The following is a 27,591-nucleotide window of genomic DNA, read 5'->3' as shown; positions in this document are numbered from 1 at the left end:
GCAAGAGGAAGGAACAGGAACATTCTAAGACTTCAGTGCAGCCTGTGGCCTGTCTGCCTTCCTTTGTTCATCTTGCCTCTGCCCCAGCACACCCACTCCCACAGTGCTGCACCCATGCTGCTCAGCCCAAAGCCCCCTCACTGCCCCACTCCACCCACGTCTGCTCACCTTAGTGCTCTGTGCTCCCAAAGCTACTCATTCCCCTTCCCCTTCTCTCTGTCAAGCTCCCTCTCCCTTACTCTTAGATGTAAAGGAACCCCAAACAACCCACATTAGCGATAATAACATTTTAAAGTCATTCTCAGTGATGCTCACGTTGCAAGCATGCCATGCATGTGAACTCATGCAAATCCTCACAACAGCCCTACGAGGGCAGTAGTATTATCTGCCTCTTCACCTAACGAATCTGAGGCACAGAGAAGTTAAGTAATGTGCCCAGGGTCACGTAGCTAGGGAACGACAGAGCTGGGATTTAAACCAGGCAGTTGATCTGGTCCCCAGAACCTACACCCTTAGCCACAGCTTTATGCTGCTCCATCATTAAGATGCAAATGACTGAAAGCAACGGTATTATCCTCCCAAGTGTGTTTGCATATTAACCTACTGAGCTCTGGTGAACATTTCATGAAGAGTTGGGAATGAGTGAGAGACAGAGATTGACTTTAAAAGGAGATTCTTCCCCTGTGTTACTTGCAAGTAAGTTTGGCTCAAGTGGGGACCCTGCTCCTATGCTTACCTGTGACAGTGGGGGGAACTGGGGGAAAGAGGGGAGCAATTCCCTCAGCAGAAGGGAATACTGCCGACCTTAGTTTTTGGAGTCTTGATGTTCTAGCAGATTTTAAGTTAATTATCCAAATAGAAGAGCCTTAAGAAGAAAAAGAGCTTAATCTAAAGTATCATCAGCAGCATGGGCAGTGAGTCAGGGATTCATGGGCCCGACTGGCCAGAAGCCCAGCATCCCAGGCTGTGGGTCCTTGCTACCAGGGGGACTTTCAAGTCCAGGAGGGACACAAAGTGGGAAAGACAACTGTACCCCTTCCTCCCTCTGTCCCCCGTTGGCATTGGCTGCAACAGTGAGGAAGCTCCTGTGCCACGTCCCGGGGGCCTCAAATTTCTGACCCCAAGACCATTGGACCTTTTGCCTTCTCGAACCCCCTAATTGTTTCTTCAAACACGCTGTTTTGTAGCAGTCTAATATAGAACACGAACAGGAGCATGGAGGGCTGCTCTGTTGGTTGGGGACCAGACCCCACAGCTTAGCTGTCTTTTTTTTTTTTTTTTTTTTGCGGTACGCAGGCCTCTCACTGTTGTGGCCTCTCCCGTTGCGGAGTACAGGCTCCGGATGCGCAGGCTCAGCGGCCATGGCTCACGGGCCCAGCTGCTCCGCGGCATGTGGGATCTTCCTGGACCGGGGCACGAACCCGTGTCCCCTGCAGCGGCAGGCGGACTCTCAACCACTGCACCACCAGGGAAGCCCATTAGCTGTCTTCTTGCTGCCTCCACACTTTCCTGGCTCCTGAGGACTCTCCTGGAGCTCTGGGGCAACAGTTCTTAACCCAGGTCCCTGGACTTGCTGAAGCTATTGGCTTTTGGAGGGCAAGACTCCTAATTCTCGTAAGATTCTCAGCTGACCTTCCAAAATGACACAAATCCATGGAATATAATTTGAAAACCAATGCTCAGTGCCAGAGGTTTCTCACCCAGGTGCTGGACCAGAGTCAGCTCTGGGACTGTTTTCAAACCACAGATGCCCAGGCCCCACTCTTGAAGATTCGGATTCAGTAGGTCTGGGGTAGAGTCTGGGCCTATGGATTTTTTGCCAGCTCTGTATCCAGCGCCAGTGCACTACCAGATGACCATTGCCTTGCACATCTTCCCAATGGAAAGACCCAACTCTGGCAAGCCCACACCAACCTCAGCCCTCAGCCATTCTTGGGGTGGAATCTACCAGTCCAGGGGCTTAGACTTTGGACCTTCTGTACTTCCTCGTCTTCTCATCCTGAGAGGCAGTGTACATGGTAGCTAACTGTGCAGACTCAGAGCTCTGACATGGGCTGTCCAAGGTCAAACCCTGACCCCACCACTGATTATCTGTGGGGACCGTGAGAAAGCTCCTTAATCTCATCTGTACAATGGGGAATGAAATAACCTGCCTATGGGTTGTCATGAAGGTTAAGAAGACTTCACTTCACACACATTAAGTCACTCCAGTGATTGTACATCACAGACTCTATAAGGGGAGCTCTTACTTAGTTTGCTAGGGGTCCCAACTCTGCACTTTACTAAGTTAGCCGTTTGGGGGCCTCAGTTTCCTCATCTGTCAGGTGGAAGTCATCCGCACACTTACCAGACTTTCCATGATTGTCCCTTGAAATTACAGCTGTGAAAATGCTCTCTACATTATACACAATCATACAGATGTAGTCAAGTCCGATTACCAGCAGCACTAATGGTTCTCCATATTGTTCAGTGTCAGGCAGATTTCACCATTCAGCTCTGTTTGTGGGAGTAACATCCTCATCATTTGTTACTTACTTAGCAAAGTCATCTGCTTGTATCTTTGACAGGTGAGCAGGAACTGGTTGGCAATAGCGACCATGCAAGGCTTCTTTCAAGAAAGCTATAGGTTGACAAGAATAAGCTCTCAAGTGCAGGTCGATAGAGTGGGGAGACCTTGGGAGCAGGGTGTCTGCTCCCCTTTCCCACCCCATTCATCTCAACTCTACTCCTTCAGGAACTGGCTGTCTTATCCAGCCGGACACCAGCCAGACTGCCAGGGGAGGCCACTGGGCTGCTCAGGGCTGGAGCTAGAGTCGGAACCCCAAGTCTAGCTGGGTTGCCAAGTCCGAGTCTTCCACACAGGGGAACCAAAAGGGTTTAGGCGGGACTAAGGCCCACACCACAAAGCTAAAAGTGCAGAGTCAGGCCTAGACCCGAGTAGACTCGAATAGATGGGCAAGGACGCCCTGCGGGAAGGTCTCAGGTGACTTAGGCAAGCGCCAGGCTCCACACTGTTTGTGGTCCACTCTTGAGGGCTGGTCTTGGCATGGGACACAGGTGGGTCTGGCTGGCTCAAAGGACCAGAGGTGAAGCCCAGGATGGCTTTTCCAGGAGTTGTGACTGTCTGATGAAGCTTCCTGTCTGTGGGCTGTGCCTGGTCAGGTGTGGGCCTGAGACTGTCTCTCTCCCCAGGTGAACAAAGCCCTGAAGCAGAAGTCAGACATCGAGCATTATCGGAACAAGCTGCGCCTCAAAGCCAAGAGGAAGGGCTACTACGACTTCCCTCCGGTGGAGGCGGGCAAGGCTCAGATGGAAAGAAAAAAGATGTATGAAAAAGCCCCAAAGGAAATCGAGCACGTTTTGGATCCAGACCCAGAAATGTGTGCCCCATTCACTGAGGCTAAAAACAGGTGCAGTCCCTAAGGGATTCTCTGAAGGTCGCTGTACCATTAGTGGGATGAGGGCAGGGTGTGCCTCGGGCAATACAGTCTGGGTCTCTGGATCTGTTTGTTACTTTAGGACTATCGTCTTTGCAGGCTGCTGGTCTGGGCCACACTGGTCTGTACGAACAGGAGTTCCACAGTGAGTCTGGAAGAGAATAAAACTGAAGCCGTTAAAAAAAATACTTGTGCAAACAACCATAATTGTCCTTTAGCTGAATGATGTTTTCAAACCTGTAGCTGTTTCAGAGCTGGGTTCAGATATAGTTATCACCCACCTGGTTATGCAACGTCCAGATCAAGGGACAGTGTATTCGTCAATTATTTTAGTGGCTCTTGCATAAGAAAAACAGAACGCATGCCTCACCTTTTCATTCAGCTTCAGTAAGTATTTACCGCACCGCTACTGCAGTCTCCATGCCGAGTTCCTCTTTCATTCATAGACTTGTTCATTCACTTGCCATTTATTGTCACCTGCTCTGTATTGGGCACCACGCATGATCCTGGATACTGTCATGGTCACATGTTCATTCATTCAATTCATTCCAAATTTTATGGTGGACAGGACAGCCCAATCACTGCTCTTGTGAAACTTAAGGTCTGATGGGAGAGAAAGATCACCACCCCAAAAGTTCATTGCTCACAAGTGCAATGGGTGTTTGAAATGTGAGCTGCTGTGACAGTCGAAAAGGTGGGCCTGGCCTAGCAAGAGACGGGTAGGCCTGGTGGTTGGAATTGGCATCTCTCCAAGCTTTGAGGCTAATTCAGCAGGGAGTGGCCTCACCTGCTGGGAAAAGGGGTAGAGGTCAGCAAAGCTAGATAGGCCCGCCTTTCTTCTTTGCCTTCCCTCTGAGGCATTTCCCCAAAAGCATTTTCATGATTTGAGAACATCTCTTTCAAATACTCCTTGGCAGTGGCCCCTTGACTTTGAGCTGCCAGTGCTCCAACCCATCCTGTAGCCTTGGCAGACGTACCCTCTTCAGAGGTCCCCGGGGAGGACAGGATGATTCCTGGCCTGAGCGAGTATTTATTCAAAGCCAAAATAACTATGTGGCAGGCTTAGATGGAAGCCATAAAATCAAGCTGCTATATTTTATGAATGGAATCACCATAATTTATTTTTAATAATGAAAGGGGAGAATTCTAAGCCAGTGCTTCATTTATCAGGCTTCTCATTAGGCTTGGTGGGGATACCAAGCTGTTGATCTAAAATCATACTGTGATGGGATCACAATGTGTGTGCCACCAAGTTGATAATTGTAGGAAAAAAAGAGAAGAACATATGTAGATTTTATTGGGAGGCTGGGGCTCCTTTAGCTTTCACTTTATACTTTGGGGCTTTTTACTTCAGGGGTCTTTTATAGATGAGGGCGGGGAGTTTTTTTGCTGGGTTTCCTGCTGATACTTGGGAAATGAATCAAAAGCCCTGTACAAGGAAGAGGAACTGAGTTTGGAAATTTTTGAGAAATGAAAATTTCCGTTAAGGTATTTTATAAGGAGAATGAGCAAAACTTTTTTCTGGAGAGGTGCGTCTCCACTGCCTAACGAAAGGTCAGGCCAGATTCTTAAGGCCCTTTGATGGCCTGCTGATGCTGGAATGATAAAGGTAATTTTTAGGAAATGTCTGTTGAAGAAATGATTTAATTAAAATGTTTGACCAGTTAAGGGAAAAATAGAGATAACAACAAATCAGGTGAGGTGGGGGGTAGGAAAGGAGATGGGGTCAGCAAGAGACTGGGACGAGAAGAGAAAGATTAATAGAGAAAAGGAGAGAAACAGAGGCTCAGTAAGCTCTTGGGTGCTATTCTTTTATTTTTAAGTTTTTTAAAAAAATTAATTTTAATTTATTTTTGGCTGCGTTGGGTCTTCGTTGCTGCGTGTGGGCTTCCTCTACTTGTGGTGAGCGGGGGCTACTCTTCGTTGCGGTGCACGGGCTTCTCGTTGCGGTGGCTTCTCTTGTTGTGGAGCACGGGCTCTAGGTGCATGGGCTTCAGTAGTTGTGGCCCACGGGCTCAGTAGTTGTGGCTCATGGGCTCTAGAACGCAGCGTCCGTAGTTGTGGCACACGGGCTTAGTTGCTCTGCAGCATGTGGGATCTTCCCGGACCAGGGCTCAAACATGTGTCCCCTGCGTTGGCAGGTGGGTTCTTAACCACCGTGCCACCAGGGAAGCCCCTCGGGTGCTATTTTTGTCACACCCCACTGTTGACTCCAGGCACTGTCCACTGCTACCTGCTGTGTGTGTTACCTGTTATCACAGGTTAGACTTGCCCGTTAATTACTGTTCACAGTTCAACTTGTTAGAGGTTCTGCTCTCAGTGACCTAGCCCCTGCAAGGCACAAGTAAGGGACTCATTCTCTAGGCCAGAGGTCGCATCAATAACCAGAATCTTACCCTGAGACCTAAATAAATCAAAGACAAAGTTTAGATTCCAAATGATGACTCATCCTGATACCCTTTAAAAGAGTTTTCACAGGGCTTCCCTGCTGGCACAGTGGTTGAGAGTCCACCTGCCAATGTAGGGGACACGGGTTCGTGCCCCGGTCCGGGAAGATCCCACATGCCGTGGAGCGGCTGGGCCCATGAGCCATGGCCGCTGAGCCTGCGCGTCCGGAGACTGTGCTCCGCAACAGGAGAGGACACAACAGTGAGAGGCCCATGTACCGCAAAAAAAAAAAAAAAAAAAAAAGAGTTTTCACAGCTTTTTTTAAAAAGTCAGAGCACACCCCCCTTTTTATTTTATAAACTCTTACCCAGAGACACAGAGTATGTAATATAACTGAGGCAGGTGCTGACAGAGGCCCCCTACATGTCCCCTCAGCCCCCCTATAGGCCAGCAGCATCCTTCATCTGTGACTCTGACGTGAGCCCCCGACCAGAAGTGTCAGGTAGTTAATGTGCTCTGGAGCAGCTGTAGTCACTGACAGATGGGAACTGATGGATAAAGACCCCAGGCAGAAGAACTATACACTGTTGTAATAACCACGTTGTCTGGTTTCTATGTTTGATGATTTGACATCTGGGACCTTGCCCCTGGAGAAACTGCCCCTCCCAGCGCTGGCTAGACTTTTCTTAGGGATAGTAAGTCTCACGTGCAAGTGCACTTGTTAGACACAAACCAAACAAGCTGGAGCCCAGACTCCAGCTGCCTCTTGCACACAGGGCTTTTGCAATCTGAGCCCCCAGCGTCCCTGCACGAATCGCCCTGGCCAGGTACCAGACAAACAGGGACAGCTCCCATGTCCCAGAGTCTGCCAGAATCTTTCAAGTGAGCCAGTCCTAAGCCTGCTTACCCTGCCTTGCCAGTTCTTTCCCATGAAAGCCACAATAAAGGCTCTTGCCCACATTTTCCCCACACTCCCACTGCCTTGTGACTGACCTTTGTGCTTTCCCTGTGGCCCTCCATAGTGTGGCATGCCCTTTCCTCTTGAGATCTGTGAGTATACGAGCTATCTTTTCAATAGCAGTCATCCCCTGATCTGTTGGTTTTACCATACCTGAATAATAATGAAACCTACATTTTATTTTATTTTATTTTTATTATTATTATTATTTTTTGCGGTACGCGGGCCTCTCACTGTTGTGGCCTCTCCCGTTGCGGAGCACAGGCTCCGGACGCGCAGGCTCAGCGGCCATGGCTCACGGGCCTAGCCGCTCTGCGGCATGTGGGATCTTCCCGGACCGGGTCACGAACCCGTGTCCCCTGCATCGGCAGGTGGACTCTCAACCACTGCGCCACCAGGGAAGCCCGAAACCTACATTTTAAAACATCTGTCTCTCACACTCCTCTAGTGAGTTTGAGCCCCAGATGCCCAAAACACTGATCTGCTCTGGATCATATCCTTTATTGGCCTCCTTTCCTTCCCTCTCTCATTTTCCCACTTCCCAACTTGTGCTTCCTGGAACCCTCTCCCAAACAAACCACTTCTACTTCTACTCAGATCATCACAGAGCTTGCTTCTGGGGGAACCCAACCTAAGGCAATAACCTATAAAGACAGAGTTTCTCTGATAGAAGCAGGGCGTCCTCCTCCTTCTCAATGGCTCTAGTCCATCTTTATGGAACCCTAGGGTTCTGTAGAACACAGTTTGGAAACTACATCCTTAAACTATAGTGGTTAATCCCAGGCTCCAAAAAAATCCAAATAATATTTATCATTATCCTCCCAGCAGTATTTTCAAAGGTTAAAAAGCTTATATCTCAAGTTTGCAAGTTTCAAAATTTGTTAACTTTTAAAGAATAGAGCAAAAATACCAATAGGAAATGAATATACCTAAGGGAACTCTTATTTGATTAAAATAAGTAATTTCTCTACCTGAAAGCCTAATTTATCTCGAAGTAGTTGCTTGCACATCAGGCACACATTGGTGATCTGATCAGTTTAGATCCGTCAAACAGCAGTCTTTAAACTGTATATAAAAGAACATTGTCTTTGACGGAAAAGGAGACTGGGGTGTATGCCAGCGTCTAAGGGCTCACCCCCGTTCATGGTTCTTGAAAGGGCTTACACAATCTCACTATTGTATTTCTAATACTTCCAAAATAAACTACTTAAATGACAATTGCTAATCCTAGTATTTACTCCTCCATCACCTTTATTAGTAATTGGCAATCTCAGGACAGTTGTGAAGTCTGCTTCTTCCAAAAATGATTTGTAATTAGGTCAAGGGTAAGAATTCTTTGGGATCTGCCTTAACGTGTGAATCACTCAGAACAGATTCTGTTTCACGAGGCTGTGCTTCTTTCCTAAAGGAAGCCTCTCATTGCAGATAACTACAGGGCACGTTTGATAACACTAGGTGGTAAGCTCCTATATTAGTCAGGATTCTTTTGGATGTAAATGATGGAAAACCAACACAAACTGGTTAAATAAAAGGGGCATTTACCATTGAATAGGCCAACGCTTCAGGAGTGGCTAGATCTAAGAGGTCGTAGAATGTCTTCCATGTTTACCTTGCTGTTTCTTCACTCTTTGCTGGCCGGTTTTCAGGCAGGCTTTTACCTCAGAGTGGCAGACTGGTTACCAACAACTCTAGGCTTATAGCCTATCTTCTTAGAAACCTCAGTGCCAAGAGAATGCCTCTTTGCTGGTTGCTGTAGCAAAAGCCTGAGACTTAGTCTCATTTGACTAACTCAAGTGCCCACCCTCTGACCAGCTCTTATGGCCATGGGGTTGTGATGCTATGACTGTCCAGCCTGAGTCACATGCCTATCCCTGGAGGAAAGCTGGCCCCCAAAGAACATCCTAGTGCTCTTACCTAAAGAGGGTTGTCCTGGATGCCAGGGAAGCAAAGACCACAGAGGCTCTCTAAACAGGTATAAGCTCCTCATGGTGAGGGAGTCGGTCTAATAGTGTGTTTTATTCCCTAGACTGATTGCAAGGGTAGTGTCTTACCTTGGGAGTTCTAATGTCTGTTCTAGACTAACAGTGTGTGAGTGTCATGCTGTGACAAACTGGGTGTGGGATCATGAAAAGGTATCTGTATGTCCCAGGTTTCTTCCATAGTCACTGGGAATAAATAATGCAACCTCTTTTCCTTCAACCAATGAATGGATAGAATCTTAGAACCGAGACACAAAATAGGTGGTGTTTGGGGAGTTCTCTGAAGGCAGATGCTCTGAAATGCAAGTTATTTACAGAGAGAAACTTACTGTTGGATGAGAGGGAAGTAGCCAGTGATTTTATCCCACCTTTGTGTGATGAACCCTGCAGGATCACGTGAAAGTCCCTGCTACTGAGAATTGACTCTGGTGCAAGAAGAAAAGCACAGCCACAGCCCTCACTATGTTACTGTTTCTTTCCCCCTCCTCAAAAAATTCCTCTAATGACAAGTGGAAACAAGACAGTGATGTTGCATTTCCTAGTGGGAGCTGAGTGGAGCCTCTGAACATGCTACTCCCTGGGCCTGAAATGCTCTATGCCTAGATTGGCATGTGGCTGGCTCTGTTAAGGTGTCTGCCAAAATGTCACCTCTCCAGAGAGGTCTTCCCTGACCATCCTATCTAAAGTCATCCCTCATCCTATCGCCATCTGTCACATCACCTCGCTTTTCTTCCTAGCCCTTATTTCTCTTGGAAATTATCATGCGAATTGTCTGTCTCCCTTATTAGAATGTAAGCTCAGGAGAGTGGGGCCATGTCTGTCCTGCTCACTGTGAATCTTCATCATCTTCCACAGTGCCTGGTACATAGTAGTCACTCAGTAAATACTGAATGATGAATGGATGGATGGATGGGCCCCAAATTGCCTTTTGGTTTATAGCTCCTTAGCCCAGAAGGGAATCCACTGTGGTAAAGGTAGAAAAGAAAATCTATCAACACTTGTGTTTGAGAAGCTCATTAGCCACAGCGTTTGTTAACGCATCATGGAACCCTGCATGTGAAATCAGAAAGATGAAAAGGAATAGGAGGCTGCCAAGTCAACAAAGCTAACAAAAGCAAGTTTGTTCTTCCAGCATTAGCTGTCCTAGAGGGTCAAGGGAGAGTCCCTGGCCCTGCCATCAGCAGAATTGTAGATGAGGTTGCAGTGTTGCAATTGATTATAGTTACCTAGTTTCCATACAAAAGAGCATTTACAATTCAGCCAAATGGTTATAGCATCTGGAAGAAAATTCTTTATTCTACTCTTTCTACAGCCCCTGATGGCCAGGGAACAAATACCATCAATTCTGAGATTCGTGAAGCAAATCCAAACCCTTCATTGGTTGCCTGTAGTTTGGATCAGTGGAGAATTCCATCTGTCAGGGCATTTGCTGCATCATAACAGTTGTTGAATTTTCTTCAGGCAACAGATGAAGAACTCTGTCTACCGGAGTCGGCAATCTCTGAACAGCCCGAGTCCGGGGGAGACGGAGATGGACCTTCTGGTGACTCGGGAGCGACCTCGGCGTGGAATCCGTAACAGCGGATACGATGTAAGTCTCTGGTGGGCCGAGCTGAATACAGCTTTGCTTTGTCCTGAATGCAGAGGGGAGAGAGCATCCTATAATGTTTCAGTTTACTGCATATTAGTGGAATTTTAAAATGCACTAAAATGGTTTCTGTTTTATTATTTATTACCTGTTTTGCAAAGTAAGACTAATTGGAATGTGTCAGAGTAACAAATTATTGCTCAAAGGAGCTCAGTGTCTAAATTCAACCATTATATGAATAGTATGTTATTGACCTTAAACTCAACAGCAATTCTAAATGCCCTTAATTTTTTTTCCCTTTGTCCTTACAAACTCAGTAGGAACTATGGCTGTGGGTTAGAATTCATTTGAACATAGGCTTCTTTTAATCCATAGCACCGTTGAGAAGTTGGATTTGTTCCTGATTTCATAACTCCTCAATATGCCATGGAAACAATGAGATTTCCAACAGAGCGATTTGGTGATTGCATATGATGAAGCACATGCTTATGTGCAAGGATGCTCCAGGCTGTAAAAATGCTTCTAATCCCATCAAACGTCCCCAGATGATGACTTACAATGTGGTGCCTCCTCTCACGTTGTTTACATCCCGTCACATGTAGTTGGATTTCTACACCCTCAGGACTGGTCATTGTTTGCCACAAAAACTTAAAGTGGGATTTTTTAATGGTCCAATTAAAAGCAGAGATATTATACCTAATTTGAATTCTAATTACCTTCCTTACATTTAAACTCGATATTTGTGTTGGTGATGATACCCTTATCTTTTATTTCTCTTTCCTTTTTTATAGAAAACAGTTTGATGATTTCGTTTTGTAAAATTCCAGATGCTTTGGGAAAATCTTTGTTTCTCCTCCAGATTAAATTATTCAATGTTAAATTTTCTCCCCATACAAATATTTCTTATACTAAACTTGATCATCAATTTGATAATCAGCCTGTGGTTAAAAATAGGGCGTTTGAAATTTCCAATTAATCTCTCCCTACTAACAGTGAGTATTCTTCCTGGATGCTTGTAGTTTGGGGAACTTCTTCTTCTGCTTGGGACTATTCTGCTGAGGTATGATAGGATTCTTAATTTATTTCAAGATTTGTATTAATAGATTTCTTGTGAGGTTCTAGACACAGACATTTTTACAGTTTGAGGAAATAGGCCAGAGGTTTCCCTAGTAGTCTTGAAAAGAGAACACTGCAGGGTTTTTTTTTTACCACTTTGCCAGGACTTGCAGTACTCACCTAATACTCCTGGAATGTTGTGTAGAACAGTAGGAGAGGGATGATTTTTTAAAGGCGGTTGCTCACCTCTCACAAACATGTATAAATATTCCAATTACAGATTACTTTAGGGGAAGCACACTTCATTTCTATAGATATTTTAAAATATACAATTCTTTGAAAAGTGTGTGTGATCACAAAAACATAAGCAAATATGTTTCCTTTAGAGAAGATGATCACCTAGGGAACAATTTTAGGAATTTAGACTGTTGATGCTGAGAATGAAATTGCTTCTTGTATCTCGTCCTGAGCCTTTTAATCCCATGAGAAGTATTTGCTATCATGTCCTGACTGCGCACACGAGACCAGGTCCTAGTCTAGTCTTTTTACGGGTATAATCTCATTGAATTTGCAGTCACCAGTCAGGTAGGTGCTCTCATCATGTCCGTTGTACAGATGGGAAACCAAGGCTCCAAGCAGTTACATAATAAGTTTACCCGACTCCAGAGCCCATCCCCTTAACCCCCACAATACGACCTGCATGTGCCCTCACAACACTGTATATCTGTCTTCTCATAACATAATATATGCCCAGTATTTCTGATCTCTATAAGATGTCAGGTCTCAACAAAATTCTTGCATGGATAACCCACACAAGCCAAAACTGGACCAGCAGATAAAGTAGAAAAATAAGAGTCTTAGTTTTAAACAATGCATGCATTCGTTTTCTGAATCTTGATGTTCCAAAAGTCCTGAATCACTCCTGGCAAAAGAATCCATTAGCTCAGCAGTGAACAGGTCATTCAGTTGGAAACACGTCATGCTTCCTACTGGGTCTGGGGATCTTGAAGCCAGGCCAACATTTGCAAGTCATTTCTGCCAGATTAGGAAACACCAGAGGGACCAGCTCCTTTTTTTTTTTTCTTTTGAATTTTATTTTATTTATTTTTAATACAGCAGGTTCTTATTAGTTATCCATTTTATACATGTTAGTGTATATGTGTCAATCCCAATCTCCCAATTCATTACACCACCACCACCACCCCCCGCCACTTTCCCCCCTTGGTGTCCATACGTTTCTTTTCTACATCTATGTCTCTATTTCTGCCCTGCAAACCGGTTCATCTGTACTATTTTTCTAGGTTCCACATATATGTGTTAATATACGATATTTGTTTTTCTCTTTCTGGCTTACTTCACTCTGTATGACAGTCTCTAGATCCATCCACGTCTCTACAAATGACCCAATTTCGTTCCTTTTTATGGCTGAATAATATTCCGTTGTATATATGTACCACATCTTGTTTATCCATTCGTCTGTCGATGGGCATTTAGGTTGCTTCCATGACCTGGCTATTGTAAATAGTGCTGCAATGAACATTGGGGTACATGTGTCTTTTTGAATTATGGTTTTCTCAGGGTATATGCCCAGTAGTGGGATTGCTGGGTCACCTGGTAATTCTAGTTTTAGTTTTTTAAGGAACCTCCATACTGTTCTCCATAGTGGCTATATCAATTTACATTCCCACCAACAGTGCAAGAGGGTTCCCTTTTCTCCACACCCTCTCCAGCATTTGTTGTTTGTAGATTTTCTGATGATGCCCATTCTAACTGGTGTGAGATGATGCCTCATTGTGGTTTTGATTTGCATTTCTCTAATAATTAGTGATGTTGAACAGCTTTTCATGTGTTTCTTGGCCATCTGTATGTCTTCTTTGGAGAAATCTCTGTTTAGGTCTTCTGCCCATTTTTGGATTAGATTGTTTATTCTTTAATATTGAGCTGCATGAGCTATTTATATATTTGGAGGTTAATCCTTTGTCCATTGATTCATTTGCAAATACTTTCTTCCATTCTGAGGGTTGTCTTTTCATCTTGTTCGTAGTTTCCTTTGCTGTGCAAAAGCTTTTAAGTTTCATTAGGTCCCATTTGTTTATTTTTGTTTTTATTTCCATTACTCTAGGAGGTGGATCAAAAAAGATCTTGCTGTGATTTATGTCAAACACTGTTCTTCTTATGTTTTCCTCTAAGAGTCTTATAGTGTCTGGCCTTATATTTAGGTCTTTAATCCATTTTGAGTTTATTTTTGTGTATGGTGTTAGGGAGTGTTCTAATTTCATTCTTTTATATGTAGCTGTCCAGTTTTCCCAGCACCATTTATTGAAGAGACTGTCTTTTCTCCATTGTATATCCTTGCCTCTTTTGTCATAGATTAGTTGACCATAGGTGTGTGGGTTTATCTCTGGGCTTTCTATCTTGTTCCATTGATCTGTATTTCTGTTTTTGTGCCAGTACCATATTGTCTTGATTACTGTAGCTTTGTAGTATAGTCTGAAGTCAGGGAGTCTTATTCCTCCAGCTCGGTTTTTTTCCCTCAAGACTGCTTTGGCTATTCAGGGTCTTTTGTGTCTCCATACAAATTTTAAGATTTTTTTTGTTCTGGTTCTGTAAAAAATGCCATTGGTACTTTGTTAGGGATTGCATTGAATCTGTAAATTGCTTTGGGAGTATAGTCATTCTCACAATGTTGATGCTTCCAATCCAAGAACATGGTATATCCCCCCATCTGTTTGTATCATCTTTAATTTGTTTCATCAGTGTCTTATAGTTTTCTGCATACAGTTCTTTTGTCTCCCTAGGTAGGTTTATTCCTAGGTATTTTATTCTTTTTGTTGCAGTGGTAAATGGGAGTGTTTCCTTAATTTCTCTTTCAGATTTTTCATTATTAGTGTAAAGGAATGCAGGAGATTTCTGTGCATTAATTTTGTGTCCTGCAACTTTACCAAATTCATTGATTAGCTCTAGTAGTTTTCTGGTGATATCTTTAGGATTCTCTTTGTATAGTATCATGTCATCTGCAAACAGTGACAGGTTTACTTCTTTTCCGATTTGGATTCCTTTTAAATAAATTTATTTGTTTATTTATTTGACTGTGTTGGGTCTTCGTTTCTGTGCGAGGGTTTTCTCTAGTTGCGGCGAGCGGGGACCACTCTTTATCGCGGTGCACGGGCCTCTCACTGTCGCGGCCTCTCTCGTTGCGGAGCACAGGCTCCAGACGCGCAGGCTCAGTAGGTGTGGCTCACAGGCCCACTTGCTCTGTGGCATGTGGGATCTTCCCAGACCAGGGCTCGAACCCGTGTCCCCTGAATTGGCAGGCAGATTCTCAACCACTGTGCCACCAGGGAAGCCCTGGATTCCTTTTATTTCTTTTTCTTCTCTGATTGCTGTGGCTAGGACTTCCAAAACCATGTTGAATAATAGTGGCAAGAGTGGACATCTTTGTCTTGTTCCTGATCTTAGAGGAAATGCTTTCAGTTTTTCACCATTGAGAATGATGTTTGCTGTGGGTTTGTCGTATATGGCCTTTATTATGTTGAGGTAGGTTCCCTCTATGCCCACTTTCTGGAGAGTTTTTATCATAAATGGGTGTTGAATTTTGTCAAAAGCTTTTCTGCATGTATTGAGATGATCATATGGTTTCTATTCTTCAGTTAGTTAATATGGTGTATCACTTTGATTGATTTGCGTATATTGAAGAATCCTTGCATCTCTGGGATAAATCCCACTTGATCATGGTGTATGATCCTTTTAATGTGTTGTTGGATTCTGTTTGCTAGTATTTTGTTGAGGATTTTTGCATCTATATTCAGCAGTGATATTGGTCTGTAACTTTCTTTTTTTGTAGTATCTTTGTCTGGTTTTGGTATCAGGGTGATGGTGGCCTCATAGAATGAGTTTGGGAGTGTTCCTTCCTCCACAATTTTTTGAAAGAGTTTGAGAAGGATGGGTGTTAGCTCTTCTCTAAATGTTTGATAGAATTCACCTGTGAAGCCATCTGGTCCTGGGCTTTTGTTTGTTGGAAGATTTTTAATCACAGTTTCAGTTTCATTACTTGTGATGGGGCTGTTCATATTTTCTATTTCTTCCTGGTTCAGTCTTGGAAGGTTATACCTTTCTAACAATTTGTCCATTTTTTCCAGGTTGTCCATTTTGTTGCCATTCAGTTGCTTGTAGTAGTCTCCTAGGATGCTTTGTATTTCTGCGGTGTCTGTTGTAACTTCTCCTTTTTCATTTCTAATTTTATTGATTTGAGTCCTCTCCCTCCTTTTCTTGATGAGTCTGGCTAATGGTTTATCAATTTTGTTTATCTTCTCACAGAACCAGCTTTTAGTTGTATTGATCTTTGCTATTGTTTTCTTTGTTACTATTTCATTTATTTCTCCTCTGATCTTTATGATTTCTTTCCTTCTACTAACTTTGGGTTTTGTTTGTTCTTCTTTCTCTTGTTCCTTTAAGTGTAAGCTTAGATTGTTTATTTGAGATTTTTGTTGTTTCTTGAGGTAGGCTTGTATTGCTCTAAACTTCCTTCTCAGAACTGCTTTTGCTGCATCCCATAGGTTTTGGATTGTCGTGTTTTCATTGTAATTTTTCTCTAGGTATTTTTTATTTCCTCTTTGATTTCTTCAGTGATCTCTTGGTTATTTGGTAACGTATTGTTTAGCCTCCATGTGTTTGTGTTTTTACATTTTCTTCCCTGTAATTGATTTCTAATCACATAGTGTCGTGGTCAGAAAGGATGCTTGATATGATTTCAATTTTCTTAAATTTTCTGAGGCTTAATTTGTGACCCAAGATGTGATCTATCCTTTAGAAGGTTCCGTGTGCACTTGAGAAGAAAGTGTAATCTGCTGGTTTTGGATGGAATGTCCTATAAATATCAATTAAATCTATCTGGTCTGTTGTGTCATTTAAAGCTTGTGTTTCCTTATTAATTTTCTGTTTGGATGATCTGTCTTTGGTGTAAGTGAGGTGTTAACGTCCCCCACTATTATTGTGTTACTGTCGATTTCCTCTTTTATAGCTGTTAGCAGTTGCCTTATGTATTGAGGTGCTCCTATGTTGTGTGCATATATATTTATAATTGTTATATCTTCTTCTTGGATTGATCCCTTGATCATTATGTAGTGTCCTTCCTTGTCTCTTGTAACATTCTTTATGTTAAAGTCTATTTTATCTGATATGAGTATTGCTACTCCAGCTTTCTTTTGATTTCCATTTGCATGGAATTCTTTTTCCATCCCCTCACTTTCAGTCTGTATGTGTCCGTAGGTCTGAGGTGGGTCTCTTGTAGACAGCATATAGATGGGTCTTGTTTTTGTATCCATTCAGCAAGCCTGTGTCTTTGGTTGGAACATTCAATCCATTCACATTTAAGGTAATTATCGATATGTATGTTCCTATTACCATTTTCTTAATTGTTATGGGTTTGTTTTTGTAGGTCCTTTTCTTCTCTTGTGTTTCCCACTTAGAGAAGTTCCTTTAGCATTTGTTGTAGAGCTGGTTTGGTGGTGCTGAATTCTCTTAGCTTTTGCTTGTCTGTAAAGCTTTTGATTTCTCTGTCGAATCTGAATGAGATCCTTGCCAGCTAGAGTAATCTTGGTTGTACATTCTTCCCTTTCATCACTTTAAATATACCATGCCACTCCCTTCTGGCTTGTAGAGTTTCTGCTGAGAAATCAACTGTTAACCTTATGGGAGTTCCCTTGTATGTTATTTGCCATTTTTCCTTTGTTGCTTTCAATAATTTTTGTCTTTAATTTTTGTCAATTTGATTACTATGTGTCTTGTCGTGTTTCTCCTTGGGTTTATCCTGCCTGGTTCTCTCCGCACTTCCTGGACTTGGGTGGCTATTTCCTTTCCCATGTTAGGGAAGATTTCGACTATAATCTCTTGAAATATTTTCTCGGGTCCTTTCTCTCTCTCTTCTCCTTCTGGGACCCCTATAATGCAAATGTTGTTGCATTTAATGTTGTCCCAGAGGTCTCTTAGGCTGTCTTCACTTCTTTTCATTCTTTTTTCTTTATTCTGTTCTGTGGCAGTGAATTCCACCATTCTGTCTTCCAGGTCACTTATCCCTTCTTCTGCCTCAGTTATTCTGCTATTGATTCCTTCTAGTGTAGTTTTCATTTGTTATTGTATTTTTCATTTCAGTTATTGTATTGTTCATCTCTGTTTGTTTGTTCTTTAATTTTTCTAGGTCTTTGTTAAACATTTCTTGCATCTTCTCGATCTTTGCCTCCATTCTTTTTCTGAGGTCCTGGATCATCTTCACTTTCATTATTCTGAATTCTTTTTCTGGAAGGTTGCCTGTCTCCACTTCATTTAGTTGTTTTTCTGGGGTTTTATCTTGTTCCTTCATGTGGTACATAGCCCTCTGCCTTTTCATCTTGTCTATCTTTCTGTGAATGTGGTTTTTGTTCCACAGGCTGCAGGATTGTAGTTCATCTTGCTTCGGCTGTCTGCCCTCTGATGGATGAGGCTATCTAAGAGGTTTGTCGGGACCAGCTCCTTGACGTGGTAGAAACAAAAGCACCAGGAGGTTGATTTAAGTGTGAATTTTTCAAAGGTTGCCTGCTTTAGAGTCCCAAAGGAAACACCTGCACGTAAAAATAAATGAATAAATAAACAAATAAGCCAGCAAACGCTCTTCATGGGCAAATCTTAGTTCCAGGACTGATGGCAGCCTGGATTGTTTCAGAATTTTTCCACTGAACAGGAAGAGTGAGGGCCTACGGAAGAGAGACTCTTAGCTCCAAGGGGTTTGGGAATCCCTGTGTTTTGCAGCAAGAATTCTCAACCACTTTGCCACCCTAACAGCTAAGGGATGCCACACACTCCTGGCATTTACTGGGGCTCACTTGGATAGTAATTTTCAGAAGGAGGCACCCCTTTTAGAAGAAGGCATGATTTTAGAAGGATGTCCAAAACTGATCCGTCCTAACAAGGACAGATCATATCTTTAAAGTAACTTTGAAATTAATTGAAGTTAATTCCTCCAAGTGCAGAAAACGAGTAGAAAAGGTAATGTCAGCCTAATATTTCAAAACAATAATAACTATTTGAAATTTTTTTTAAATGTTATTTTCCAAATGAAAGTCATACAGAAAATAATGAAGCAGTGGGGAAAGGAAAAGAAAATGCCCCAAATGTGATTTCTCAGGCAGAATAAAGACCCAACTGTTTTTTCCTACATCAGCCAAATTGTTAACCCCTGTATGTGGATGATGAATCAGTCTTTGCTTCCAAAGGGCAAGTAATAATCAAATCATTCCCCAGAAATAGAAACGCACTTCCTCAACCTTGATTTGCATTTGGACTTCAAAAACCTATGACAGGAATAGGGTCAGCTATGTGCCTTGGCCACGAGAGCGTCTCTGAAACAATGGTTTGAATTATAATGTTGAAAATGAGTGCTGACCTCCCAGAAGTAGAGAGCTTTACAAGCATTTCCCTTAGTTTCTCTCCAGCACCGTGTCTGGAATTCCACACCCTGGCGGTGCTCAGACCTTAACAAACATGTGGGCAGTGAGTGAAAATGTTAAGAAGGATGATTGATCCATTGATGCGTCTCAGTAGAGGTGATGTCGAAGGCTCTGACGTAGCCATCACCAGCACTATTACAACCTTGGGGGAAATGTTTTGATATGTTAGCGGAAACCAGATGATTTTACAACTGAAGAGTTTGTAAACCTACAAAAAGGGGCGCTACATCAGGCAAGGTTCAGCTGCAGAAAACAGAAAACATCGAGCCTTTTTTTTTTTTCTCTTTGCGGTACACGGGCCTCTCACTGTCGTGGCCTCTCCCGTTGCGGAGCACAGGCTCCGGACGCGCAGGCTCAGCGGCCATGGCTCACGGGTCCAGCCGCTCCGTGGCATGTGGTATCTTCCTGGACCGGGCATGACCCCGTGTCCCCTGCATCAGCAGGAGGACTCACACTGAGCCATTTTAAACAGACAAAAAGGGATTGTAAGGAATTAGGTGCTCCCACAATTATCAGAGGGCTGGAGGAGTGTTCCAGGGAAGACTGAGAACAAAACCGCAGGGCTGGCCCTGCAGAGGGGCCACTGCTTGTGCCCCAAGCAAGAAGGTGAGGGAAGTGGGCTGCCCTGGAACTGCTGACCAGCAGAAAGATGGGCCCTGCCTCATTCCCTTGGTCCAAACCACACACTAGTGCATTTAATTGACAGAACCTAAGTCTCAATCACAGCCAGTTCCTCCTGGAGGGCCCCAAGTGCATGTTAGCTGTTAGCCTTCGAGCTACAGGAAAGTGTAAAAAAGAGGTTGCCAAGGCCTGGTCCAACATTCCTACCGTGGCACGGGGTAAAAGCAAGATAGAGAACTACCAGGCAGAGCAATATTTGGGAAGCATTTGGGGGAACTAGTGGAGGAAAGCATAGCAAAGAGGAAGATGGAAACACCGCTCAGAGCTCAGTACCCACCCAGGCTGCAGGCTGGGCGCACTGTATTGTGTGTGATGGGCTGTTTATCTTGCTGGCGTCTCTCAGCTGACAATGAAGACAGTTTCCTTTGTTCCAGGTGAACAGTGGTTACTGGAAGGAGGCCAAGGGATTGGAACAGTTGTTTTGACGGTTTCCATTTTCAGGGATATGAAATATGATCTGGAAGGCCCCTGACTGCCTGAGATAGCATACAGCACGTCTGGGGCCTTCTCAATAAACTTGTAAATCCTATTATTAATGGGAGTCTCTCCTGCTCACCTCTCCCCTCCCTCCCCCAGCGCCTTATGGCTTTGGCATGATAGTTAGAGACCAAGGCAAAGCACAAGGATGCCCTGGCACTGCCTGATGTGCCCAGTTAAGGGTACAACCAACTTTTGCTTTCATTGGGAAGCAGATGGTTGGATTTGGGGGTTTCGTCCTTTACCAGAAGCAACCTGCCGTTGCCCTCTGAACTAGGTGCCCTGTGTTGGCCCTGACCCCTGACCATCACCTCCTAAGCATCCCACGTAGAACTGCCTTACAGATGTCTCCCATCTCAGCCTTCCATTTCTTTCTCCTGCCTCTGCCAGCTAGTTTAAGCTGCTAATAAGCCTGGCTTGATATATTATCTCAAGTTAACTTATAGTACATTGTGTTTTAACAGGGGCCTTTAATCCCAGGGAAATATCTGATAATGGGAGAGCAGGCTCCCTGGTTGAGGCTGAGGCAGAGGTGGAGGTGTTTGGTGGTGCAGTGAGCCTTTAGGTGTCGTCCAGACCCCAGCGGGCTGGTGGCTGCCCACAGAAATGCTTGTTAATCCCACAAAGATGGAGGCCTCTTGGCAGGTGGAGAGCAGGAAGTAGATTCTTGTTTGCAGATTTTGGGGGTGGAAGGCCAGGTTTCAGGACCGCCTAGTGACCCCACTTGGTGCCAGGCCTCCCCTGCTGAACTTTCCCTCCCGTGCCGGCAGGTTCCCACTGGGCAGGAGACAAACCACTTCCCTTCCTTAGTGAGCACTCAGGTGCCATCTGCCTGCCCGTTCTCGCTGGTTCCCTGTGCTCTGGACGCTGCCTGTTCCTGCTCTTGGTACCCGCCTGCTCACCCTGCCTCTTCTGAGCTCTGAGACCTCTTAGCCTCTTGACTAGGGCAGCCACTTACTGCAGGCCAGCGTCCCCAGCATGCTCTTGGTATGGACACCTGTAGGGGAAGGGAAGGAAGCAGGATTGGACAGAGTTAAAGGTCGGGCTATGGTACAGGAACTACAAGCCCTCAGCTGACCGCACGGGGAGCTCTGTAGCTCACATGGCCTCGAAGAGCTGTCCCGGGTTTTCGAGACGCATCTGGGCTCTTATCCTCTAGCACTGGCCAGCCCCTAGGTGTCCTTGGGAGAGGCAGCTCTCTTTAGCCAAGGACGATTCCCAGCGAGAGAGTTGCCACTGCCGGTTCCCAATAATGCCCGGGGAGAGCGAGGGCGATTCCCAGTTGACACCTGAGGGCTGGCGGCGTGCCCAGCAGCTCGGGAAGGAGCCCTAGAGTCCTGAGCAGCACAGCACCATCCACCCCACGCTAGTGCCTCCCAACCCTGGTGTTCCTTGGCCCACTGTGGCCCTTGAATTCCTGCAGGAGCCGAAGGCCAGGGGACAAATGAGAACACCCCTTGGTAGTTGCTACCCCTTCATTTCCTCTAGCAAGCATTTCTCACGTGCAGTGGAACCACTGCATCACATTGCGTTTAACATACGCAAATTCGGGAATATAGACCCTGTAAGACAAAGGAAAGAATTTTAAATATTGCAAAAAAATAGCTTTTGTCTGTATTCTGTTCATATCATGCATTACAGGTGATCTGTTTCTTTTTACATATTGTTCTGTAAGATGGTACACACAGGCCATGCATGCTGTACCATATGGATGATTTAAGGACTTCTCAAAGGTTTAACTACATGATTTTTCCCTTCTCTGCTGGCATTGGCATCTAAGCCCCACATGTGACTACCTGTACGAGGCTCTATGGAGAAGAGAAAGGTAGATTAACTAGTGCTTGCCCCGAGGCGCTTTTGCAGACTAGTGGAGGAGACAGGTAGAGACATATGCAGCCGGTTGTGCCAGTGAACTTGGATGGGAAGTCTTCCTGAAGGTCTCTTCCTGTTTGTCCCACGGCTGCCAGAGGAAACCTTCTAAAACACATACCCTTGTTTAAAATCCTTCAGTACCTCCTCAGGGCTTGGGCATAAGACTCAGACTCTAAGCTTCCAGCTCAGGACTCATCTGCTCTGGCTGGCCTGGGCCTGCCCTTCTGGCTGCGGCAGCTGCTTCTGATCCACCCCTTGGCTGCAGCCCTACACGCCCTTCCCAGACTTGCCCTGTGATTTCTCATCTCTGCGTCTTTGCATGTGCTCATCCCTCTTCTCAGAACATCCCTTCCCTCCGGCTTAGTGCAGGCCGAGGTTTCTCAGCTTCAGCACTGTCGATATTTGGGGCTGGATAATTCTTTGTATGGAGGGCTGTCCTGTGCATTGTATGATGGTTAGCAGCATCCCTGGCCTCTACCCACCAGCTGCCAGTGCACCTCCCAGTTGTGAGAGCCAAAAAATGCCTCCAGACACTGCTGAGTGTACCCTGGGGTACCCCAGTTGAGAACTGCCTGTTCAGGCAATGCTTTCAGAGCTCGGTTGAGCATCATCTCCCCGAGAATCTTTTCCTCGACCCCACGTCTGTGGTCTGACTTAAATGCCGTCCCTCGTGTTCCAGGAGCACCTGGGACTCACACCCATCAAAGCCCTTACTCCCCATTCTCCCTCTGTGGGTTTATGTATATTATTTCCCCCTCTGCCCTCCTCAAGGACAGGATCATGTCTTCTTCATCCTGGGAGCCTCAGCACTCAGAATGAGAACCAGCGCCTATTAGATGCCGTGTCTCTGTTTTTTGAGCAAATGAACAAACAGGTGTCAACCAGAAGTGACTCCGGAGCTGACACTTGAAAATATGGGGCAGATTTCGCTCTGAGCCAGATAAACAGTTGATTTGACTGGCTTATCAACACTGTAGACAAATGCCTGTTAGTGTTTGAAGTTCAGTCTAAATGGTGGTTATCAGTTAGGATGCTTGGGCTAAAATAACAGAAAACTGAACCCAACTCAGACTGCCTCTACTCCTTAAGGGCATGTATTGGGTACAGTAAATCCGGGCCTGGTCTGATTGATGCTCCCGTTCCTTTTCTCTGCGTTATGCAGTGCTGTCCCCCTCATGCTTTGGGTTCATCTACAGGTTGATTCTCTCCTGTAGGAAATTGCTGCAGCAGCCTCAGGCCTCGTGTCTACATGCTGCGTTGGCCAACGCAAGAGAGAGTATCTCTTTTCCCAGCCATGAAACGAAGCTTATGGGTTTTACTCTAACTGAGCCACTGTAGGTCAAGTGCCCGCCCCACCCCTGTATCAAGGGATGGGGTGGGGGAGGGGGCTTATACTGATTGATTTAACCCAGTCAGACCTCAGCAGCAGAGCTGGGACAGGCTTATTAGTCCCTGCCGGCCCCCCGCCAGAGCCCCTGTCTGAGACCCAGGGAGAGGAGTGGAGGGATGCTCAGGCCATTCCAGTACCTGTGACTTGAGGAACATCAATCTTTGGGCCTTTTAAGGGGCAAAACCAGCACAGTCCTCCATGTCACTTGTCCCTCCAGTCTCAGTTGTGGGACAAACACCTCTTTGGTTGACCGTCCATAAAGGGAAAGATCGGCATGGCGATAAGCCCGTGACCATTTCTCCCTGTGGGCTTGGGGAGTCCTGGCTAGGTTGTGTTTTAGAGGCGGAGAGACCAAGAGGGATTTTGTGGGTCTGTCTGGCTTTTTCAAGAGGTGGAAGGAGGAAGAGCAGATTTGAGTTGGTGACAGGGAGAGCCTGTTTGGCTGCGGATTCGTGTCGGCTCTCAAAATTGAGCCTGAGTCCCCTTGCTGCCTGCAGGGCCAACTCAGCTGAGAAGATGAGAAGAAGCAGGTGATGACTCGTCTCAAGAGCAAAAAGCAAAATAACTTCCCACGAGAGAAAGCCATTCTTGTGTGTTTACTTTCAGGTGGATTTTTTATTTTTTTGCGGTACGCGGGCCTCTCACTGTTGCGGCCTCTCCCGTTCCGGAACACAGGCTCCAGACGCGCAGGCTCAGCGGCCATGGTTCACAGGCCCAGCCGCTCCGCGGCATGTGAGATCTTCCCGGACCGGGGCACGAACCCGTGTCCCCTGCATCGGCAGGTGGACTTTCAACCACTGCGCCACCGGGGAAGCCCTCAGCTTGGTTTTTTAAAACGTATTAGTCATTAGTTGACTCTGGCTCATGTATTGTTCTCCACATTCACAATCAGTACTGTGTAATGGTTATGCTCACGGCCTCTGGAGCTAAGCTGGGTTCACAGTCCAGCTTGGCTAGACACTGGCAGTGTGAAGCTGGGCTAGTTACTTCACCTACCTGTTTTAGTTTCTCCACCTGGAAAATGGGCATGCAGGTTGAACCTGCCTTATAGGGTTGTTGTGAGGATTAAATGAATTAATGCAGGTAAAGCACCTAGAAGATGCACAGTGAACATTAGCTGTTGTACCTGTGGCTAACAGATTCCATGAGGGAGAGAGGCATGCTCTTTTTTCTGTTTCTTTTCCATTCTAGCACTTTAGACATCGCAGGACTGCTGTGAATTGTCTCACCCACTGTGATACTGTGATTTATAATAAGAAATAGATTATTTGATCTTAGTCCTTGTTGCTGGCCCGGAGCTCCAAAACCCCTTGGGATTTCCTGAGTGATGGGAGCATTAAATGTCCTTTATGTTAATGAGGTGACCTAGAAAACACCTAAGGATGGGGGCTGGTTGCCAGTGGAGCCCACCGTGTGATTAAGGGTTGGAACTTTCAGTCCCACTCCCACCCCCTGACCTCCAGGAAGGGAAGAGGGGCTAGAGATCAAGTTCAATTTCCAGTGATTAGTCAATCGTGCCTATGTAATGAAGCCTCCATTAAAAACCTAAAAGGACTGGGTTCGGAGAGCTTCCGGGTTGGTGAACACGTGGAGATTGGGGAGAGTGGCACCCTCAGAGAGCATGGAAACTCCTTGCCCTTCCCCATAACTTGCCCTATGCCTCTCTTCCATCTGGCTGTTCCTGATTTATATCTTTTAATAATAAACCAGAAATCTAGTACGTAAAATATTTCTCTGAGTTCTCTGAGCCATTACAGCTGAACCTGAGGAGGGAGTCGTTGGAACCTCCAGTCTATAGCTGACTGGTCAGAAGCACAGGTGACAACCTGGACTTGCGACTGGCTTCTGAAACGGTTGGTGGGGTGGGGTGGGGGGCAGTCTGGTGGAGCTGAGCTCTTAACCTGCGGAATCTGATGCTTTCTCCAGGTAGAATCAGAATTGAGTTGAACTGTAGGATGCCCAGCTGATGTCCAAGAACTGGATGTGTGGGGAAAAACTCACACATGGTGATCAGAATTGTACACACTAAAGAGAGGATTGTATTCCTCAAAGAGTGCCTTTCTCCAGCATGATGGGGCTGGAGAAGGGCTTTGTAAAGGGTGCCTGAGACCTTCCCCCCGTTGCCCTGACACAGGCCAGACTTCCAGAGGTGACCTCTAAGAGCACGCTTTGCCAGACCCGGGGTTGCCAGTGGTTATAACTTGGTAAATGTGATTTGCTCAGTAATTGAATTTCCACTGCTCTGTGGAGGGCAGCAGGTCATGGGGAGAAAGACAAGAGGATGGAGCCGGTTCCTGAGGCTCCTTCTTCAGGATGAAGACGTTTTGCTTTGGGAGCAGCGAGTAAAGCTGAGACTTGTCCATTTGCTGAGGACATTGGACACCTTCTTTTACCCTTGATTGTCTATCCCCATAATTTCAGTGTAATTATGGGTCACTCTTTGGAAGATGAGAAAGAAAAAGAATGTCCCTCTTCTTTAGAAATCTATGAGAGACCCTGTAAGGTTTTTTCTACTCATCTGAGACAGAAACAGCATGCTGTTTTCATGTCCCTGTAGCTTGGAAGTGATTGTGGGTCATCCTTTGGAAGGCAATCAGAGTGAAACTTGAAATTTTGCTGAGATTTTTAACAAATTCTTTTTGTACAGCCTGTTGCAGAAGAGAAATCATTCACCATTATTTTGAACCCCCCTATCTGTTCTGAGGGATACCAATCGCCCTCTATTGTCAGAGAAGGTTTTGAGATGTAGGCTCAGGAGGAAGCTGACCCTGTGTCGTGATAGCTCTTCTCCTCACAGGGGAAGTGAAAACTCCTTGAACTTTGGTTTTCACAAGTGGCTTTGTAAATGTCGCTGCTTACTCAGTGACAAGCAGCACTTGCAGTGGGGCTGTAATAGCCAGAGCAGACATTGAACAGAGAGAAGCAGTAGTTTTGTGTTGCCCGAGGGACCCTGTTGGTGGAGAGAAAGATGGTCATGGAGCCAGATCAGTTCATCATGGCCATATGGCCCAGAGACGTATCTTGCTGAAACCCACACTTGATCTTGGGGCTCTTGCTGTGAAGATGCAGAATTTGCTCAGAATCTGTTCTCCATGTTAGATAGAGCTGTGATTGGCGCTGAGTTGACAATCAGGGCTTTGGGGCAAATTTTAGAGAGAACCTTCAAATTTTTGTGCTTCAGAAATGAAGTGCCTGGGTGGGGCAAAGTGCTGTTGCACACGCTTGTGTGTCCTGGAAAGTATGACCTTGTAAGACATCTGTCCACTTTGGGTCTCATAACTCAAGAAATTCTAGAATAAATGGCTTCCCCAGTCCTTCATCCTTCCTCTTCAATTCCATTCTAGATAAGACTGCCTAATTCATTTTAGACGTTTGGAATTGTCTTTTACTGTTAAAGACTTTTGAGCAGAAATTCTCCAGGCTTCTTTTAAGATTAATTTACATCCATTCATTCATTCAATGAGCATTTATTAAAGTTCTACTATTCGCCATTCTGGGATGCAACAGGACACGTGACAAAGTCCCTGCCCTCATGACACTTATATTCCAGCAAGGGGAACAGATAACAAACACGTAAGCCCATAGATACACAGCACAATGTCAGAAACGCTACAGAGGGACCTAAAGCAGGGCAAGGCGATGGAATATTCAATGTAGAAGAACGTAGAAAATATAGACTATCAGGAGGTGCTCTTCATAGGTTGACCAAAGTAGGGCTCTCTGGGGAAGTGACTTTTGAGCAGGGACCTGAAGTGAGGAAGCCAGCCAGGCTGACCCCCAGGGGAAGAGCATTCTGGGCAGAAGGTATAGCAAGTTGAAGCGCCCAGAGGAAGATGCGTGCTTGAGGAGCTCAGAGAACATCAAGGAGACCGTGTAGCAAGATGCCCTTTCTTGGTAAAGGGTCTCAGCTCTGACTCCTTCCCTATATCCCCACATGTCACTATCTGCAAGTCCTATCAGCCCTCTTCCAAAATGCATCTTGAACTCAGCTGCATTGTCTTTGTCCATGACCACCCTAATCCAAGCCCCTGCCATCTCTCTCCTTGCCTGGATTATTGCAAGAGCCTTCTAACTGACCTCCCATAAATTCCAATCACATTTCAACCTGGCTTAAATTTCTTCAACACTTTCCCATTGCCCTTTGAAGACAGTCCAGCCTTCTTACCATGGCCTTCAAGACCCTACAGGATCTGGCCCCTGCCTGCCTGTCCAGCCACATCTCCTGACAGTTGGAGCTTCAGCCGCATGGTCCATGTATTTATTAGTCAGCTCGGACTGCCATCG

At 45.3% G+C, this 27,591-nt stretch overlaps 1 protein-coding gene across 1 annotated transcript in view; it reads left to right on the top strand.

Moving 5' to 3' along the window:
- Positions 1–27,591, top strand: part of KIAA1549L (KIAA1549 like) — a 289,601-nt gene that overhangs the window by 215,325 nt on the left and 46,685 nt on the right. Inside the window, 2 exon segments of the mRNA XM_033410192.2 lie at positions 3,193–3,410; positions 10,224–10,353. Of these exon segments, the coding sequence (XP_033266083.1) occupies positions 3,193–3,410; positions 10,224–10,353 (348 nt within the window).

Source organism: Orcinus orca, chromosome 8, assembly GCF_937001465.1.
Source record: "Orcinus orca chromosome 8, mOrcOrc1.1, whole genome shotgun sequence".
NCBI classification, from domain to species: Eukaryota; Metazoa; Chordata; class Mammalia; order Artiodactyla; family Delphinidae; genus Orcinus; species Orcinus orca.
This window is presented reverse-complemented; position numbering and strand designations above follow the sequence as displayed.